This window comes from Leopardus geoffroyi, chromosome D4 (assembly GCF_018350155.1).
Source record: "Leopardus geoffroyi isolate Oge1 chromosome D4, O.geoffroyi_Oge1_pat1.0, whole genome shotgun sequence".
Classification (NCBI taxonomy): Eukaryota; Metazoa; Chordata; class Mammalia; order Carnivora; family Felidae; genus Leopardus; species Leopardus geoffroyi.
The window spans coordinates 73,585,176-73,605,626 of NC_059342.1; the positions used below are offsets into that span (position 1 = coordinate 73,585,176).

Consider the following 20,451-nt stretch of genomic DNA (forward strand, 5'->3'; position numbering starts at 1 on the left):
CCTCAATCATTAAGCATCTGACTTCAGCTCAGGTCATGGTCTCACGGTTTATGAGTTCAAGTCCCACATCAGGGGAACTCGAGCCCTGCTTCGGGGGAGCGCCGTCTCTCTCTCTCTCTCTCCAACCCTCCCCCCTCCTTGACTCTCCTGGGGATTCTCTCTCTCTCTCTGCCCCCAACCCTGCCCTGCTCACTTACACCTCTTTAAAAAAATTTTTAAAAATTTGCCATCTTAAAAAAAATCACCATCTTAATAATTTTAAGGTGTGTAGTTCAGTACTGTTAAGTATATTCACACTGTTGAAAAACAGATCACTCTTTTTTTTTCCTAATTTCAAAAAAAAAAAAAAAAACCCATAATCCCATCTGCCAGAGAGAATCATTATTAAAACTTTCTTTGTATCCTTTTTCCAGGTGTATACTTTAATATTTTGTTGTAAGCATTTCTCCTCCTGAGCAGGAGACTCCCTGTTTAGCATCCTCTGGCCTGGTCTCCGGTAGTTCATTGCTAGAGAGTTAAGGAGCATGTCAGCACTGGACCTGGTTAAATCCCAGCTTCTTCATTTGTCAAACAGAGAGGCTAACCCTTCCCTACCTACCTTGAACACGTGAAGATCGTATAAATAAAATTTCATACATCTAAGATGATACTGACTTTAAGACGAAATGCTGCCAATTAAATTATGATTACCATGCTTTCTCATCAGTTTTTATTTTAGTTATTTATTTTTATTTATTTTTAAGTAGGCTCCATGTCCAATGTGGGGCTTGAACTCACGACCCTGAGATCAAGAGGTGTACACTCTATGGACTGAGCCAGTCAGACGCCCCTATCGTCAATTTTTAGATGCGTACTGATTTCCAAGGTGCTAAAGTAAAAAAACATGAGCGTCTTAGAATCCGTGAAATACAATGTGAAAATGAGAGGAATTAAAAGAATCACTTTTGCTACCAATGTCCTGGCTGGGAGTGCTGTGATAGATCCAGATGTGGGGGGTGGGGGGGCTTCCTGATCCAAAGTGACAGTGGGAGGAAGGGCAAGAGCACAGAAGGGCGAGATCATGACACACACACCAGGGTAGAGATTTTGACAGAAGAACTGCATGAAAGAGACTGGAAGTCTTTTGGCGATGAGGAACTCCTGCGTCTGTGTGTGGGTATGAAAATGGATTGGTTGGAATAACACTCTGCATTTATAAAAAGCACGTGGGTGGTCTGGCACATCACCAAAGATCTTACCACCCGATCCTCACCACTGTCCTGGGAGGCTGGCGTTATCATCCCCATTTCATGGATACGGAGACTGAGGCTCAAGGCCAGTACACGACTTGCCCAGAGAACACGAAGAGTCAGAGCAGGGACTTACACCCAGTCTGCCTAAGTCTAAAGCCCATGGTTTTACACGACTCAACACGGCTTCCAGAAACGCAAAACCAGCGCTCCCTTCTCAAATAGCTTCCCACGTCCTCAAGAAGCTGGGTCCCTGTCAAGCACGCAAACCCCACCTTATCTTTTCCTCCAGAGACACACAGGTCTGAGCTCAGAGCAGCAACGACAGACACAGTATCCACGTGGGCTGGGCTATACTCCTGACAAGCTTTAGTTTGAATTCTCTCTTCTAGAATTCCGTCGGGCCTGCTAAAGAGAGGACGGCAAATGAGAGGCCCACCGGTATGGAGTGCAGTGGGGCCAGAGGAAGAGGAGGTGGGCTACGGGAGAGGCTGAGGAGAAACCTGGAAAAGGGGTACAGAAAGGAGACCCACGGCCATTGCCAGAAACGGGATTATTATCGCTGAGCACGTTCAGAACGACTGAAGGACTGGAATCCGATAAAGGGGAATCCTGAAGCCAAGAAGCCAGGAGTCTCTGCTCACCCTGGAGATTATTCCCCAACCTGCAGGGCCCCTCTCTGTGTGGCTGTGGACACTAGCTAATCAGCTGTTTCTCATCCACAAGAAAACAGACCCAACTGACTGTTCCGGGAAGGTCATCAATAATCGCTCTGGGCCTTCTCTTTCTTTAGTGGAGAATTAAAAAAAAAAAAAATTTTAAACATTTCATTTTTAAGTAATCTCTACACCCAACAACCTCGAGATCAAGTCACATGCTCTACCGACTAAGGTAGCCAGGCGCCCCTTTAGGGAATTTTAATGCACGCGATAAAACACGGGATCCCCGTCTGTGTAGGACTGCCGTACCTGTACTTGTAAGTGCTATGTTTGAGTTTGCTTTGCAGTTTCCCCATCACTGCACAGGATCTACACAAAACCTTGCAGGGAGGAGACCAGGGCAGCAGCATCCCTTGTGGCTGCTGGAAGAGGTGTCCCCTGCTGAGTAAAAAGAACACGTACTGTTAATTTTGTTAGACGTGATAATGGTAGGATGCTTATGTCAACATAAATACTTCTTTTTTTAAAAGATGAATTCATTGTGCTCATTCGCTTTTCCTCCTCTCCCTGCCTCCTCTTCAGGCTCTGGGAACGCACCCTCCGGTAGAGCTTTAGCAGATCAGCGAAAACAAAAACAAAAGTAATCAAAAAAAAATTTTTTTTTAATGTTTTTATTTATTTTTGAGAGGGAGAGACAGAATGTGAGGTGGGGCGGAAGGAAGGAGCAGAGAGAGAGACACACACAGAATCCAAAGCAGGCTCCAGGCTCTGAGCTGTCAGCACAGAGCCCGAAGTGGGGCTCAAACCCACAAAGCGTGAAATCATGACCTGAGCCAAAGTCAGATACCTAACCGACTGAGCCACCCAGGAGCCCCAAAAACAAAACGAATTTTAAAAATACAAAGAGGTTTCTCAACAAGTTAAATGTAGAATTGCCGTATGACCCAACAATTCTACCCCTGGGAAGGTAGCCAAAATAATTGAAAATAGGTGTTCAAACAGAAATTTACACATGAATGTTCATGGCAGCACTGTTTCCAATAGCCAAGAGGTGAAAACAACCCAAATGTCCAGCAATGGATGAATGAATAAACAAAATGTGGTATGTCCATACAATGACTATTACTCAGCCAGAAAAAGGAATAATATATTGATACATATGATAACCTGGATGAACCTTGAAAACATCACACTAAGCAAAAGAAGCTAGGCACAAAAGGCTACATATTATATGATTCCATTCATATGAAACATCCCTCATCAGAATCTACATAGACAGAAAGCAGATTTGTGGTTGCCAAGAGCTGGGACGATGGGGGAATAGGGAATGGCTACTTTAACAGGTACAGAGTTTCCTTTATGGATAATGAAAATGTTCTGGAACTAAAAGGTGGTGATGGTTGCATAACATTGTCTATATACTAAGCAATAACAAATTTTATGTTATGCATATTCTACCACAATAAATACTAGGAGTGTGTATTTGAAAATAAAAAATAATTTTCACCAGTGAAGTTTCTTGAAAAGAGCCTTAGTTATTCCAAAAGGTTATAACCTTCCTAGGGTGTCTGTTTTTTTAATAATTTCGCATGGGGCAGCTGGGTGGCTCAGTCTCTCAGTCTCTCTGCCCCTCCCCTGCTTGTACTCTGTCTCTCTGTCTCTCTGTCAAGTATAAATTAAAAAAATAATAATAATTTCACATGACACTTCTCGAAATTAGTGTGCCAGATCACAGGTAAGAATAAGATACTAGGGACATCTGGCTAGCTCAGTTGGTAGAGTATGCAACTTTTTTTTTTTTTTTTCAACGTTTATTTATTTTTGGGACAGAGAGAGACAGAGCACGAACGGGGGAGGGGCAGAGAGAGAGGAAGACACAGAATCGGAAACAGGCTCCAGGCTCTGAGCCATCAGCCCAGAGCCTGACGTGGGGCTCGAACTCACGGGCCGCGAGATCGTGACCTGGCTGAAGCCGGACGCTTAACCGACTGCGTCACCCAGGCGCCCCTAGTATGCAACTTTTTTTAAAATTAATTCATTTATTTATTTTGAGAGAGAGGGAGGGACAGAGAGAGGGAAAGAGACAGAATCCCAAGTAGGCTTCTCACTGTCAGCACAAAGCCCCATGCAGGGCTCAAACTCACGAACGAACCGTGAGATCGTGACCTGAGCCGACTGACTAAAACCTGGCTAAAACCGACTAAGCCTCCCAGGTGCCCTGGTAGAGTATGCAACTCTTGATCTCAGAGTCATGAGTTCAAGTCCCATGATGGGTATGGAGCCTACTAAAAAAAAAAAAAAGAAAACAATGAGATGTGAGAGCTAATGACACTAAGTGAGACAATATAGGTAATGACCTAGACCAGCAGTTCTTAAAGTATGATCTGAGGACCGGTGGGGATTCCTGAGACCCTTTCAAGGAGTCTGTATGGTCCTCCTTTTTCCAACCACATCTCTGTGTGAAGCTTGATTTTCTTCTTATACTACAACCCAGTAACGTTGCAATGGATTGAATGCAGAAGCAGATACAAGAACCCAACCGCCTTATGTGGAAGCCAAACGTGAACAAGAATTGCAAAAATGTAAAACAATGCCACTCTTTTCCAACGAATTTTTTTAAATGTTTTTATTTATTCTTGAGAGGGAGAGAGAGAGACAGAGAGAGGGGAGAGAGAGCCCTGATGTGGGGCTCGAACCCAGAGACCATGAAATCATGACCTGGGCCGAAGTTGGATGCTTAACCAACTGAGCCACCCAGGTGCCCGTCCAACCAATTTTTTGTGTGTTTTGGAAAGCGCTTTTTTTTTCTTACTTTTTTTTTTTTTTTTTTAAATAGGCTTTAAGTTAGGGACTTAAACTCATGATCCTGAGACCAAGAGTCACATGCTCTACCCACTGAGCCAGGCAGGCACCCCTAGAAAGCATGTTTTTCATAAAATTACTTTATGTTAACGTGTAATGGGTTTATTATTATTATTATTATTTGAAAATGAATAAGTAAATATTTTTAAAATATCTGTTTTAACATAAGGGGCACCTGGGTGGCTCAGTCGGTTAAGCATCTGACTTCAGCTCGGGTCATGATCTAATGTTTTGTGAGTTTAAGCCAGGCTCTGGGCTGACAGCTCAGATATTGGAGGCTGCTTTGGTTCTGTGTCTCCCTCGCTCTCTGTCCCTCCCCCACTCGCACTCTGTGTGTGTGTCTGTCTCTGTCTCTCTCAAAAATAAATAAACATTAAAATATATTTTTTAATTAAAAAACTTCTTTCAAATATCTGTTTTAATGTCAATAGGTTGCAGGGTAGAACCCAATATATAACTTACATTAACAAAGCTCTTTGAGATCTCCACTAATTTTCAAGAGTATAAGGAAGTCCTGAGGCCAAAAAGTTTGAGAACCACTGGCCTACAACTTAAGTAATGTCAACAATGGGTGGTATATTAGAATAAATAGAATTATTGTTTTTCAGATTTATTTGCAACGTCCCCAACAACTAATAAGGCTAGAACTGAGACAGGTGAGTTAGACATTCAAAGACACTAATCCACACATTCACTCAGAAAACACCTCCCAAACACCCAATCTGTGGAGCTCTTATACTGGTGGCCGGTGAAACAGGAAAAAAGTGACAGGAAGACATGGCCAGTGTGCGTTTATCTGCTGGGACTGAAGGTCTGATGAGGGGCTGATCTCAGCTACTCTGGGTCACGTGTCTGCTGCAACTAGCTCTTCCAGAAGCCAGACGGTAGAGGGAAGTAAATGGGGGTGGGAGTACTCACTTCCCATCTCCTCTGTGACTCTGTTTAAAGTTTAGGAGATGAGTTTCTTATGGGCATGACTGGCCCAGCTCTAGGAAGAATGGTCTCCAGGAAGAAAAGCAGCTAAAATTCACCAAGTATTCTCAGTCATACCATTAAAAAACACTGTTCCAGGGGCACCTGGGTGGCTCACTGGTTAAACGTCTGACTTCAGCTCAGGTCATGATCTCATGATTTGAGCCCCACGTCAGGCTCTGTGCTGACAGCTCAGAGCCCGGAGCCTGCTTGAGATTCTATCTCCCTCTCTCTCTGCCCCTCGTCCGATTGTGTTTTCTCTCTTTCTCTCCTTCTGTCTCTCTCTCTCCCTCAAAAATAAATAAATAAATAAATAAATAAATAAATAAATAAATAAATAAATAAATAAATAAAATATTAAAAAGAAAGGGAAAAAAAAAAAAACAGGGCACTTGGGTTAAGCATCTGACTTTGGCTCAGATCATGATCTCATGGTCCATGAGTTCAAGCACAATGTCAGGCTCTGTGCTGACAGCTAGGAGCCTGGAGGCTGGTTCAGATTCTGTCTTCCTCTCTCTCTGCCCCTCCCCACCCCCAAAATAAATAAACATTAAACAATTAAAAAAAAAAAAAAGTTTTCCAGAAGAATTTCAGCTTACATTTTGAGAAACTGCCAGCACTGACCTCCTGACAATATGGGTAACCAGTACAGAAGCACAGTGCAGTGAAAAGAACATGGTGCGTGCCAACAAGAGCCCTGGCTCCAGCCCCAACCCTGCCTCATCCTACTGTGTGCCCTTGGGTTCCTCCATTTCCTGCTCTGCACCTCGGCTTCCCTATCTGTAAATGAGGATACCAGATTAAATAATGTTTAGTAGACTGTGTACTCCATAAGAGGAAGGACTCTCTCATATTCATCTTTGTACCTCAAGAGGCTTGCACAGTATGGCAAAAACATTTCTTGTTAAGTAGCGAATCTAAGGTCCCTTCTAGTTCAGACATCCTAGGATTCTCTATAACGGGCATATGATATGCTGACAGAAAAAATTCCAGGATAATTTTCAAAACTCTGGGATGTTGTATTGCTTATAGGTAGATAGAGGCCACAGGGCTTCCAATCTGCCAGCGTAGCCCATTTTTCAACATTATCATCAAACTGAGGACAGATGCCATCCATAGATCTAGGTCACCAAAAACAGCAAATGCTATAAATGGATTGGCTTTGCTTAAAACTGATTGGATTCTTAGCTGATAGCATCTGGAGAGCCACATTTCCCATCTGAAGAGCATTCACAGGACACTCTAAGCAAAAGATAACTTTTAGAATGACTTACCCCCAAACCAGTAGGATTTTCTGGGTGAGCTGCCGTATTCAATGCTTTGTAACATTTATCCTTTGGAAAATAGTGCAGGCAGCCACTTCCTAATCTCTGTAATTATTGAAAAGACGCTTAAATTAATCTCTTCTCTAAGCATGTTTGTTTGCACTGAAAGGAGATTCACAAGGTAAATAAAGACTTTGTTTAATTAAAGAGATTGTTAAGTGTAGTTTTCCCACACAAAGAAAGAGATATCTTACAAAATTCCAAGATCATATAACTGGCACATTTCTAAAATTTAGGGAAAGTATACCAAAATGTTAATTATATATCTATTTTAATTAGTTAATTAATGAATTAAAGTTAGTTCTATACCCAATGTGGGGCTTGAACTCACCACCTCAAGATCGAGAGTCACATGCTCTACTAACTGAGCCAGCCAGGTGCCTGGATATATCTATTTTTAAATATACAAAGTAGGAGGGTGCCTGGCTGGCTCAGTCAATGGAACATGTGACTCTTGATCTTGGGTCATGAGTTCAAGCCCCGCTTTGGGTGTGGAGCCTAGTGGAAGGAAGGAAGGAAGGAAGGAAGGAAGGAAGGAAGGAAGGAAGGAAGGGAGGAAGATACAAAGTAGGGGTGGGGGGGCACCTGGCTAGTTCAGTGGGTAGAGTACGCAACTCTTGAGCTTGGGGTTATGAGTTTGAGCCCCACATTGAGTGTAGGGATTACTTAAAAATAATTTTTTTTGATAAATAAATAAATGAATAAACATACAAAGTAGGATTTTTTTTTTATATATTTTTTTCAACGTTTATTTATTTTTGGGACAGAGAGACAGAGCATGAATGGGGGAGGGGCAGAGAGAGAGGGAGACACAGAATCAGAAACAGGCTCTAGGCTCTGAGCCATCAGCCCAGAGCCTGATGCGGGGCTCGAACTCACGGACCGCGAGATCGTGACCTGGCTGAAGTCGGACGCTTAACCGACTGCGCCACCTAGGCGCCCCACAAAGTAGGATATTTTTAAAAAATTTTGCCTGGCTAGCTCAGTTGGTAGAGCATGAGACTCTTAAATTTTTTTTTTTTTTTCAAGAGACACAGTGAGGAGGGGAAGGGTAGAGAGAGAGATCCCAAGCAGGCTCCACACTGCCAGCGCGGAGCCCAACAAGGGGCTCAAACTCACGAACCTCAAGATCATGACCTGAGCCGAAACCAAAAGTCGGTGGCTTAACTTAGGCGCCCCATACAAAGTAGAATATATTTAAATGCATCATTAAACATTTTTGTTTTACTCATAGTACTTCTATTCAAAAAGATTTTTAGATTTTTTTAATGTTTATTCATTTTTAAGAGGCAGAGAGAGACAGCGAGTGGGGGAGAGGCAGAAAGGGAAAGAGTCTGAAGCAGGTTCCAGGCTCTGAGCTATCAGCACAGAGTCCGATGCATAGTTCAACGCCACGAACTGTGAGATCATGACCTGAACCGAAGTTGGATGCCTAACCAATTGAGCCAATCAGGCACCTCCCCACCAATTTTTTTTGTTTTAATGTTTAGTTATTTATTTTTTGAGAGAGAGAGAGAGTACGAGTACAAGTGAGGGAGCAGCAGAGAGAGAGAGAGAGAGAGAGAGAGGGAGACAGAATCCAAAGCAGGCTACAGGCTCTGAGATGTCAGCACAGAGTCTGATGTGGGGCTTGAACCCCAGGAACCGTTGAGATCATGACCTGAGCCAAAGTCAGGTGCTTAACCAACTAAGCCACCCAGACACCCCATTCCAAAAATTTTAGAGCTGACTGCTTACTTCAGACCTTACTGTTTCTGTGAGAAAGACAATTTCTCCTGTTTACTTATTGTTTTAATGTTTGTTCATTTATTTTTGAGAGGGAGAACATGTGAGTGGGTGAGGGGCGGGGAGAGAGAGAGAGAGAGAGAGAGAGAGAGAGAATCCTAAGCAGCTCCACACTCTTAGCACAGAGCCCGATGCAGGGCTCAAACCCACCAACTGTGAGGTCATGACCTGAGTTGAAACTCTCCTGAGTTTCCTGAGCACCCCTCTCCTGTTTAAAATAATACTTCAATAAGTATGAATCATAGAATTTGACATATGGAAGAGTTTTTCAAAAACATCACATATAAACCATTTATTTAATATTTGAAGGGGCACCTGAGTGGCTCAGTCAGTTAAGCATCCCAACAGGGTCTTCATCTGAGGGTAGTGAGTTCAAGCCCTATACTGGGCTCCATACTGGGCATGGAGCCTACTTAAAAAAAAAAAAAAAAAAAAAAAAAAAAACAAAGAAAAAAAAGATCTGAAGAATCAGGGAAGAAACATTATTTGCTCAAAATTCTAACTAGGTAGGTCTCCTGACTTCTAGTCCAGAATTTCCCTTATGAACATCTACAAAGAAGAAACACAGTTTTAGTGCAGTTTAACAGCTCTGTTTTAAGAACTCAAATAAAAAATTCTAATTACCAACTGACAGGGTAGCTTATTCTAATTTTTTTAACATTTATTTATTTTTGAGACAGAGAGAGACAGAGCATGAACGGGGGAGGGTCAGAAAGAGAGGGAAACACAGAATCCAAAACAGGCTCCAGGCTCTGAGCTGTTAGCTCAGAGCCCGACGCGGGGCTCGAACTCTCGGACCGTGAGATCATGACCTGAGCCGAAGTTGGACACTCAACTGACTGAGCCATCCAGGCACCCCAGGGTAGCTTATTCTAAAAATGAAGAGTAAGGGGTGCCTGGGTGGCTCAGTCGGTTGAGCAACCAACTCTTGACTTCGGCTCAGGTCATGATCTCATGGTTTGTGAGACTGAGCCCCACGCTGGGCTGGTGGCTGAGCCTGCTTGGGATTCTTTCTCCCTCTCTCTGCCCCTCCCTTGCTTGCACTCTCTCAAAAATAAATAAATAAAACTTAAAAAAAATAATAAAATAAAATAAAATAAAATAAAGCAAAATAAAACAAAAATGAAAAGAAATACAGCAGAGTCAGAATAACATTTGATTTAGTGCATCGGCATAGGAATTAGACAGACTTAGGTCTGAATTACAGTCTACTGCGGCCTTGGGCAAACTGCTGAAGCCCTCAGAGTCTGTTTCCCATATGTAAAATGGGATAATATCTCTATCACTGGGCTTCGGTAAAGATTAAAAATAGCACTTACAGGGGCGCCTGGGTGGCGCAGTCGGTTGGGCGTCCGACTTCAGCCAGGTCACGATCTCGCGGTCCGGGAGTTCGAGCCCCGCATCAGGCTCTGGGCTGATGGCTCAGAGCCTGGAGCCTGTTTCCGATTCTGTGTCTCCCTCTCTCTCTGCCCCTCCCCCGTTCATGCTCTGTCTCTCTCTGTCCCAAAAATAAATAAACGTTGAAAAAAAAAAATTAAAAAAAAAAATAGCACTTACAATGTGCCAGGGACTATTCTAAATGCTTTATATTTATTGGCTCTTTTGATTTGTTTCACAAGCCTCTGAGATAGATGCTGTTACTATCTTCAGTTAGCAGATGAGAAAATCGAGGTGCAAAGATGTTAAATAACTTGCTCGGATTTACAGATAAGTTGCAAATAAGTGGCAGGGCTAAAACTTGAAGGTAGGCGGTCCGACTCCAGAGGCCGTGTTCTCAATCAGCCTACTATACTGCATCTCTACTAAAGCTAGTGCGTAGAAAGCCCTCAGTTCAACCTGGCAAATTGTCAATATAAAATGATGGCTACTAGCATGATGGATATATTAACAATGATCTCGCAGCTGAAAGGAGCAGTTTCTGCCAACTTCACCCTGAATACTACTATTTTTTTTTTTTTTTAGTTTATTTATTTTGAGAGGGAGAGTGAGAGGGAGCATGAGCAGATGTGCAGGGGAGGGGCAGAGAGAGAGAAGGAGAGAGAGAATTCCAAGGACTCTATACACTTAGTGCTGAGCTCGATTCGGGGCTCAATCCCATGACCTCAAGATCACGACCTGAGCTGCTATCAAAGAATTGGGACACTTAACTGACTGAGCCATCCAGGTGCCCCTTAATACTACTATTAATACACATATATTAAACATATGTAACAAATATACACAAAGAACATACACAAATAGGTATATGAATCTGAAGGATATTAAAATGAAGCCAATTATGTCTCCTGACCAGAGTGACTGATCATACCAAGAATTCATTAAGTTATATATTATATAACTTAAAGGCAATTTAAAATCTCAACGACAAGGGCGCCTGGGTGGCTCAGTCGGTTAAGCGGCCAACTTGGGCTCTGATCTCACGAGCCCCACATTAGTCTCTCTTCTGTCAGCACAGAACCCATTTCAGATCCTCTGCCGCCTCTCTGCCCCTCCCCTGTGCATGCATGCACATGAGCTCTCTCTCTCTCTCTCTCAAAAATAAACATTAAAAAAATAAAATAAAATCCCAACAACAAAGTATATGTACTTGGGTAATGTCCATGTAGTTGTGATTTATTACGAGACTAATCTAAGAAGTGAAAATACTATTGTTATCTTCCATTGTTTATACTGTGAACACATAATATACTTGACAGGAGGGGCAGTGTCTTGTTCATTTTTTTTTTAACTTTTATTTATTTTTGAGACAGAGACAGAGCATGAATGGGGGAGGGGCAGAGAGAGAGGGAGACACAGAATCCGAAGCAGGCTCCAGGCTCTGAGCCATCAGCCCAGAGCCCGACGCGGGGCTCGAACTCACCGACCGTGAGATCATGACCTGAGCTGAAGTCGGACGCTTAACCGACTGAGCCACCTACGCGCCCCTGTTTTTGTATCTGAGCTTTAAACATAGCCTGGGAGAATGGATGCAGTGCAAATACCTGGGGAATGAATGAATAATTGCACACTAAAGTGAAGAGTCTGCTTGGCAAGAAGTTTGTTTTTTTTTTTTTTAAAGTAGGTTCCATGCCCAATGTGGGGCTTGAACTCAAGCGACCTTGAGCTCAGGAGTCGCATGCTCTACTAACTGAGCCAGTCTGGTGCCCTACAAGCTTTTTAAGAACCCAACAACATAAGGGTTCTTTAAAATTGACCAGCAGCAAAACATTCAGTGAAGTTACCTGAGCTTGGTCCCAGATTTTGGTCAGGAGAGGCTGGAGGGGGCTTGGAAAAGCCATAAACTCAATTGTTGGCTTTGGATATCCTTGTTGTTTCCAGATAAAACCAGGCCTAAATCTGAATCCCAGAAACCATTGCTGCCCCAATTTGCTTTCCAAAGACCTTCAGACACCCAGTGGTCACTCTAAACATAACTCAGAGAATTCTCGTTTAACTCTCCAGTGCAGTATTCTTTGATAGACTCCAGCATATATCCAAGTGTTATTTTCCATCAAGAAAGCGGGACTCAGAGGGTTGTGACTTGTTAAAGGTCACAAGAGGCAGAGCTGGGGTCCTGGATCTTATTTCCGTGGACTCCTGGTCCACTGTTCATGTAAATGCTGATTTCATATCTCCTTCCCTCTCCCCAAATCTCCTTCTGTACACAAGACATCAAAACGAAAGCTCAAACACAAACAAAACCACAGTGGAAGCACTGGAAGAAGGTCTGATTCGACCCTCTAATGGTAGATAGGGGAAACTGAGGCCCACAGAATAAGTGGGTCTTGCCCAGAGTCTCACAGGGAGTCAGCACTAAGGCCAGAAGTTCCAAGGTTGCCCCAAATTTGGGGGACAACCTGTGTACAATTTTTCCTTCCTGTCTCTTCAGATCACAAATGTCCCCCGTTATATCCATGTGGACTGCCAAAGCTTATTTTTGATGTGTTGGGGGTGGGGTGGGGTGAGTACTTCACCCAAACGAGGTATATAATGCCATCCAACCCAAGGCCTGCCCTAGAACTCCCCGCTTTGGCCAGGTGGGCTGCTGCAGCCTGCAAAGCGCGAGGGCTCCCACAGCTCTGCCCGTCCCTCCCGTACCCCTTCCTCCCCCCCCCCCCCCACCCCCATCGTGCTCCATACCCACCAGCTGGCTGGCCGGGCCGGGAGCTGGGGCAGGCAGGGGCGCCAAGTGGAGGGAGTCAGCAACCACCACGCTCCACAGCCTGCCATGCCACCGCCCCTAGCAACGAGGCGCGCGTCGCTAGGGCAGGAGTTCCGCGAAAAGCCTCCGGGCGCTCTCCCGGCCCCTGAACTGCAGTTCCGCCCATCTGCCGTCTCCCCGAGGCCGGGCCCAGAGCACCCTGGCCTGTTTTCTGACTGGAACAATGCAATGATGAGGTTCCAGAGAAGAGGACGGTTCTGCCCGAAGACCGCGCTGTCTGGGAATCTACAGAATGCAAGAAAAGCGGTACCACCGAGAAAGTCACCGAGAAAGTACTGAATAAATGTCATCTTTTAAATAGTTATTCGCCCCCTTGGAGGTGTTGTTTCAGTTTTTGGAGTTTTCCATGATTCCACCCCGTGATCTCTCCCTTGGACCCTTTCCCAGGTCCCCGCACTCCTATTCCTTTCATTCTTTCTTTCATCAAACCGTTACAGCCCAGCACCACAGCAAAAAGACCCCTCAGTATCATCTTGAGATCCAGTGGGAAGACAGTTCCAGAAACGAACAGCAGCTGGAGTTGCATTGCTTCCAGACTAGAGTCTATTCATTTCTGTATTCCTAGCGCACAGGGCTTGGTGCAGAGTAACGGTTTGTTGAATGGATGGATGGATGGATGGATGGATGGATGGATGAACGAATGAATGGATGAATGGCATCCTAGCCAACATTTCTCTTGCACCTAGTAGGGATCTGCTGCAGGCCTGATCTCCCAGTAGAATCACCTACAACAAAGACATGTGGAGTTTCTGAAAGCTGGGTGACTGTGGGAACAGGAGTAGGGGTGGCAAGAGAAAGTTACCTTCACAGAATAACAGAGCTGGCCATTGGCTCTATCTTCCAATGCAAAGAGGGAATATCCTCCACAACAGTCCTGATGGGGGATCCTTTGCCTCTGTTGACTTCCCTCCCTGATGATGCACTCATTACTTTCTGGATCAGTGTCCTGTTCCTGACAGGAGTGGAGGTCTACCCCCATGCATCACTGATCTTAGTTCAGAACTGAGGGCTCTCTCTACAAACTCAATCTCTTTTGCCCACAACAACCTCGTAGACTTCAACCAGGAGAGACTGATTGTTTTGCCCTCAGGCACTGGGCTAGGCTCAGGGTAGCTTAGAGAGTTGACTTACCTGATCCCTGCCCTCAAGATTTTCTTCCAGAAAAGGCTTCAGGTTTAAGGCACCTGAGACTCCCAAACTGGTATCTCTAGCCAGACTTCTCCCTACACCTGTAAATCCACCTGCTTTCTGTCCTTTTCCACCTGGCTGAATAAAATACACTTCATTCTCAACATGACTCACCCTGGAAACATCATCTTCCCCCCAAACCTGTTCTTCCTCTTTTCTCTCTGAGTGCTGGGCACTACCATTCACCAATCACCCACCCACACCAAGGATCTTGGAGTCATTTGTAACTTTGTAACTTCACTCTCTCTTCTTTGTTCCAGAACAACCCCAAGACTTCTGAATTCTTCCCCTGAAATAGCCTTTAAAAAAAAAATCTGTCCACTTCTCTCTACCCACCACCTAGTTTCAAGCCAACATCATGCCAGAGTGTGATAGATTAAAACTGGCCACAAATTCTTTGTAGTTTCTCCCATCAGGGCTGGTCTAGTAACTTATTTTGACGAATAGAATGTGGTAGAAGTGACATCGTGCTACTTTTGAGTTTCAGCCCCAATTTGCCCACCCACAGAATTGTGAGCAAATAAACACTCGTCATTTTAATCCACTAAGCTTTGGGGGTGGTTTGTTATAGACCATAGATAACTGATATTCAAAATAAAGTCCAAATTCCTTCACTAGGTCAATAAGGCTTGGTCTATATCTCTGTAGCCTCAGCTTCCACCTCTGGCAACCACACTGTAGGTTTCAATGGTCTAACCTACTTGCAGCTTCTTGGCTCACCTTGCTGCTGCCTTTGAATCCTTGCACACCGTGTTCCCTCTGGCCAGGGCATCTCACCTGTCCGTCTGGCTAACTATCCTCAGCTTAGAGGCCATCTCCCTCTCTACCCTCAGGTCTTCCCTAACCATTTCTCTCTTCCTCCAGATTGAGTTAGCTACCCTTCCTTTGTGCTTCCAAGGCCCCCACACTTTCCCTAACATTGTGTGATTTCCCATTTATTGGTTTATCTCACTGGATTATGAGCTCCATAAAGGCAATGACACAGTCTTGTTTACACCTGTATTTATTGCTGATGTCTAATACAAGATCCAGCACAGCACTGCAATAGAAATTTCTGCTATGATGGAAATGTTCTATGTTTGTACTTTTCGATATGCTGGCCTCAAGTCACATGTGGCTACTGAGCACCTGAAGTGTGGCTAGTGCAACTGAAGAACTGTTGTTTTTTTTTTTTTTAAGTTTATTTATTTTGAGAGGTGGGAGGGGCAGAGAGAGAGGGAGAGAGAGAATCCCAAACAGGCTCCATGAAGAGCCCGATATGGGGCTTGAACCCATGAACCTCGAGATGATGACCTGAGCTGAAACCAAGAGTTGGATACTCAACCAGCTGAGCCACCCAGGTGCCCCTGAAGAACTGAACTTTTTTTAAAAAAAAGTTTATTTATTTATTTTTTTTTTGAGAGAGAGAGAGAGAGAGCACAAGCAGGTGAGGGGCAGAGAGAAGGAGAGACAAAGAATCCCAACAAGGCTCTGCACCATCAGCGATGTGGGGCTCAAACTCACAAATGGAGAGATCATGATCTGAGCCTAGATCAAGAGTCGGATGCTTAACTGACTGAGCCACCCAGGTGCCCCCTGAATTTTAAATCTTTTTTTTTTATGTTTATTTTTGAGAGAGACAGAGACACAGAGAGAGAGAGAGAGAGCACGTGCACAAGTGGGGGAGGGGCAGAGAGAGAGAGAGAGAGAGAGAGAGAGAGAGAGAATCTGAAACAGGCTTCAGGCTCTGAACTGCCAGCACAGAGACCAAAGCTGGGCTTGAACTCATGAGCTGCAAGATCATGACCTGAGCCAAAGTTGGATGCTTAACTGTCTGAGCCATCCAGATGCCCCTAAATTTTAAATTATATTTAATTTTAATATAACTTAAGAAGCCATCTGTGGCTAGTGGCTATGGTATTGAACAGTATAGGTTTAGCACATAGTAGATGCTCACTGAATATTTTTGAAAAATATTTTTTTAATTAATTTTTTCATGTTTATTTATTTTGAGAGAGAGAGGGAAAGTGCATGTGCACAAATGGGGGAGGGGAAGAGAGAGAGGGAGAGAGAGAATCCCAAGCAGGCTCTGTGCTGTCAGCACAGAACCCGATGCAGGGCTCGAACCCACAGACTGTGAGATCATTACCTGAGCAGAAATCGGATGCTCAACCGACTGAGCCACCCAGGTGCCTATATATGTATGTGTGTGTGTGTGTATATATATATATATATATATATATATATATGTATATATATATGTATGTATATATATATGTGTATGTATGTATATATATTCTTATATATATACATACATACACATATATATATACATTTTTTAAGTTTATTTTGAGAGAGAGAGAGAGAAAGAGTGAGCATGTGGGCAAGCATGAGTGGAGGAGGGGCAGAGAGAGAGAGAGAGAGAGGGAGAGAGAATCCCAAGCAGCCTCTCTACTGTCAGTGCAAAGCCTGATGTGCGGCTCTATTCCAAGAACCATGGGATCATGACCTGAGCCAAAGTCGAGAGTTTGGATGCTTAACCAACTAGCCACCCAGGCAACCCCAGATAATACCAATTTTATAAAAATAAATATGCTCTGTGCGGCAACCAGATTGGGTGGAGGCTGGCGGCTTGGGTGGTGAAAGAATTCACCTAAAGCAAAACAAAGGAGATAGAAGTTTATTGAATACACCACAAGAGAGCAAGCAGGCAGGACAGCAAAAGAGAGACTGTCTACCAGGAGGCAGCGGTGGGGGGCTACAGTTAAGCGCTGAGTGAGGTACAGGAATGCATGGAATTTTCCTTTTATGGTAACTGTACCTGGTTCTAAGTAGCCTATTGGTAAGTTAGGGCCTGTGGATGATATTATGAGGTGGGTCGCTTAGTGAACCTGTTTGCATTCAGCCTGGGGATCACTGGGGCCCTTTCACCTTAGTCAGGTTTTTATTGCTCAAGCCTGTTGCCTAAAAGTGGCCTCTCCATGTTCCCACCTATGTCATATGGTAGGGGCTAAAGGATATTCTATCGTGTGTGAGGATGTAAATATATAGCACCTTTTCAGAATGTAAATTGTGTGTGGTTCTTTGGTGAGGGGGGAGCAGAGTTCCTGGCATAAAAAGAAATTTTGCTGTTGCTGGTTCCTCTGCCTGTAAAGCTCCTTCCCCAGATTTTCTCACGGTTTGCTTGCTGTCTTTTTCCAGTCACCGTGCTGCTGCTCCAAGAGACCTCCTCCATCATCCTTTCTAGATCAGCCCTCCCTCAAGCCCTGTTTCTATGTGCTTGAGTACTTTTCATATAGGTCTTCTCACTTACCAACATTATTTACATGTCCTTTTATTTTGTTTGTTCAGGAGAGTAGACTTTGTTCTTCTTTAAGGTTGTATTCTCAGCGTCTTAAATACGGCCCAGCATATAGGTAGGTGCTCAATAAATCTGCTGAATGACTAAAATGTAACAAAAGTGTCCATTCTTCTCTGTCCCCAGCTCAGGGTGTTCTGCCTAAGCAAGCCCTAAAGTTCAAGTACAGCACTCCTCACTCCCACCAAAGCTCCAGAGGTCATTTGAGAGCAGCAGTGCCAAACTTTTTGACCCTGATTCTCAATAAGAAATACATTTGGTAGTGCCTGGCTGGCTCAGTCAGGAGAGCGTGTGGCTTTTGATCTCAGGGTCATGAGTTTGAGCCCCATGTTAGGCACAAGGATTACTTAAAGATAAAATCTTAAAAAAAAAAAAAAAATACATTCAGTCCCCAGTGCTCACACATGTACATGAATACGTAATTGAAATAAAGAACCTGTACTAGGAGCAATTTTTCTTAAGTTAACTTATTTGAGGAGAGAGAGACAGAGTGCAACTGGAGGAGAGGCAGAGAATCCCAAGCAGGCTCTGCACTGTTAGTGCAGAACCCGAGGAGGGGCTCGAACTCACAGACTACAAGATCATGACCCGAGCCAAAGTTGAACGCTCAACCAACTGAGCCACCTGGCGCCCTGTAGGAGCAATAATTTCTCTTTTTTCTTCCTTTCTTTCTTTTTTCTTCCTCTCTTCCTTTCCTCCTTCCTTCCTTCCTTCCTCCCTACCTTTTTTTTCTTTCTTTCTTTCTCTTTCTTTTGGAGATGCTGGTCTCCGAAAGGTCACCATTGCCCTGGGGCAGTGTTTATATGGGTGGTCAGAGAGCCCATTTGTATTTTAGTTTCAGGGCAACTGCTACAGTTGCAGATTCCTGGCTCCACCCCAGATCCAGTGAACAGAATTTTATCCGAAAGTGTGAATGCTTAACTACCCTCTCCCGCAACCACCTCAGGTAATTCCGAAGAATAAAGCTTGAGAGCCACACTTGGGAATTTACGAGTATCCTGAGGCCTTGTGTGGGGACTTGGGTCAAGCACCAGCACAGGAAGGGAAGGGGCTGATTCTTCAGTTCCAGTCCAACTCAGTCCCTGAGTTGATCCCAACTCTATAAAAGTAAATCCATTCCCACCCAAGCCCCTTGCAATTCCTGGTCCTCTGCCTGAAGTAGTTCTGGCAATGTTGCTGCTGCTTCCCTGACTCCTGCCCTCTCAGGGCCACAGACTGCTCCCCAGGACCACACCCAGTAAACAGGCCTTACTTTTCCCAAGGACTTTAACCCCTACTGCCTCTGGCCTCCACAGTCTCTTTTCCTTCACACAAAATCACTTCTGTTTTCTTTGTTTCATTGTAAGGTTTAATAGCTCTCTCCACCCCCACCCCTTAGAACAAAGAAGTCCTAACCCCAATCTCTAGTTATGGTGGCCCACTTCCAGCCCCACCCCCGGAAGAGGGTAAATGCTATGATGAAGGCTTCACCCTCCCACTAGAATCGACTTAAAAAAAATTTTTTTTTTGACATTTATTTATTTTTGAGAGACAAAGCACGAGCGGGGGAGGGGCAAAGAAAGAGGGAGACACAGAATCCAAAGCTGGCTCCAGGGTCTGAGCTGTCAGCACAGAGCCAGACAACCCCGAGATCATGACCTGAGCTGAAGCTGGAGCTCAACCGACTGAGCCACCCGGGGCCCCTAGACATGACTTTTGATGCCAGGAGTGCTGCTCTCCCCTTGCGAAGTACCTCACACAATTTACATTCTGAAGGCCTGCTACAACTGTATTTACAGATCCTCACATACACAAGAAAACATTTTTTAGCCTCTAGTGTATACCATACTCCCAACACCCAAGCTCGGCACTTTGCATACAAGATCTCATTTAATTCTTGAAGCAGCCCTCAGAGATAGATACTATTATCACTCCCCTTTAAAAAATGTTTGGGGCTTCTGGGTGGCTCAGTCCCTTAAGCGTCTGACTTGGGCTCTGGTTTGAGAGTTTGAGCCCGCCCTCCTTGGGTTTTGTGCTGAAAGCTCGGATCCTGGGCCTGCTTGGGATTCTGTGTCCCTGCTCTCTGTGCCCCTCCCCTGCTTGCACTCTGCTCCTCTCTCTCTCTCTCAAATATAAATAAAAACATTAAAAATTTTAAAATAAAAAAAAGATTTGGTTGTAAATACTTTGGGGGAAATCAGCCTAATACAGATGTTTCTCATTGGACCTTAACATGCAGTTAAAAAATCATTAATCCTATTAGCCACAAATCAAACTGCCTGAATTCCAATCTCATTGCTACCAATTAGTAACTGTGACTCCTTGTAAGTTACTTAACCTCCCTAAAAATGGGGAACATCGTAATACTTTCCTTGTACTATTAACAGACGCTTAGCAATTGCAGCTGCAGTCTGTGCTCCAGATCTTATTTAATCATTAAATGCTCAGCACAAATCTGTGAGGCAGGTGCGGACGCTATCCCCATGTTACAGCCGAGGCCATCGAGGCGCTGTCTGGGAGCAGATAAATGGGATTTGAGCCCAGGTAGCCTACCACCAGAACCTAGCTTCTAGCTACTTGTCTCACGTTGCCTCTCAAAAAGGGCTGCTGTATTACATGATAAAACGCTTATGAAGCGCTTAGCAAAAGTCTGGCACTTAAATGCTCAATTAAGTTTCCTACGGTCACATTAATGTTTGGTGTTTTATGTTTGTTACAAAACTAACACGTATACAAACGCGATTTAATTCAGCAAAAAAATCACGAAGACAGCCGAAGCGGTTGGACCCTGGGCGGGGGTCGGGGGCTGGGGCGCCGACGCCTGGCGGCAGTCCACCGGCCGCCAGGGTAGGCCGGCAGGAAGCTGGGCGGCCGGCGCTCGGGGACACCCGTCGGGGGCCGGGGGCGGGGTCAG

The 20,451-nt window shown here is 44.4% G+C and overlaps 1 protein-coding gene across 14 annotated transcripts in view; it reads right to left on the reverse strand.

Annotated features, from left to right (window-relative positions):
• Positions 1-13,285, reverse strand: part of WDR31 (WD repeat domain 31) — a 24,693-nt gene extending 11,408 nt beyond the window's left edge. For 2 of the 14 annotated variants that reach the window (XM_045468502.1, XM_045468490.1), the window contains exons 1-3: positions 12,956-13,285; positions 2,198-2,329; positions 1,505-1,637 (exon numbers count right to left, since the gene is read on the reverse strand). In XM_045468502.1, coding sequence (XP_045324458.1) covers positions 1,505-1,637; positions 2,198-2,329; positions 12,956-13,041 — 351 coding nt within the window. In that variant the 5' untranslated portion in view covers positions 13,042-13,285. Of the gene's footprint in view, positions 1-1,504; positions 1,638-2,197; positions 2,330-6,996; positions 7,093-12,053; positions 12,169-12,951 lie in introns of all 14 variants that reach the window. The other 12 variants (XM_045468499.1, XM_045468494.1, XM_045468496.1 and 9 more) reach the window with 12 other exon arrangements.
• Positions 13,286-20,451: the final 7,166 nt, after the last annotated feature.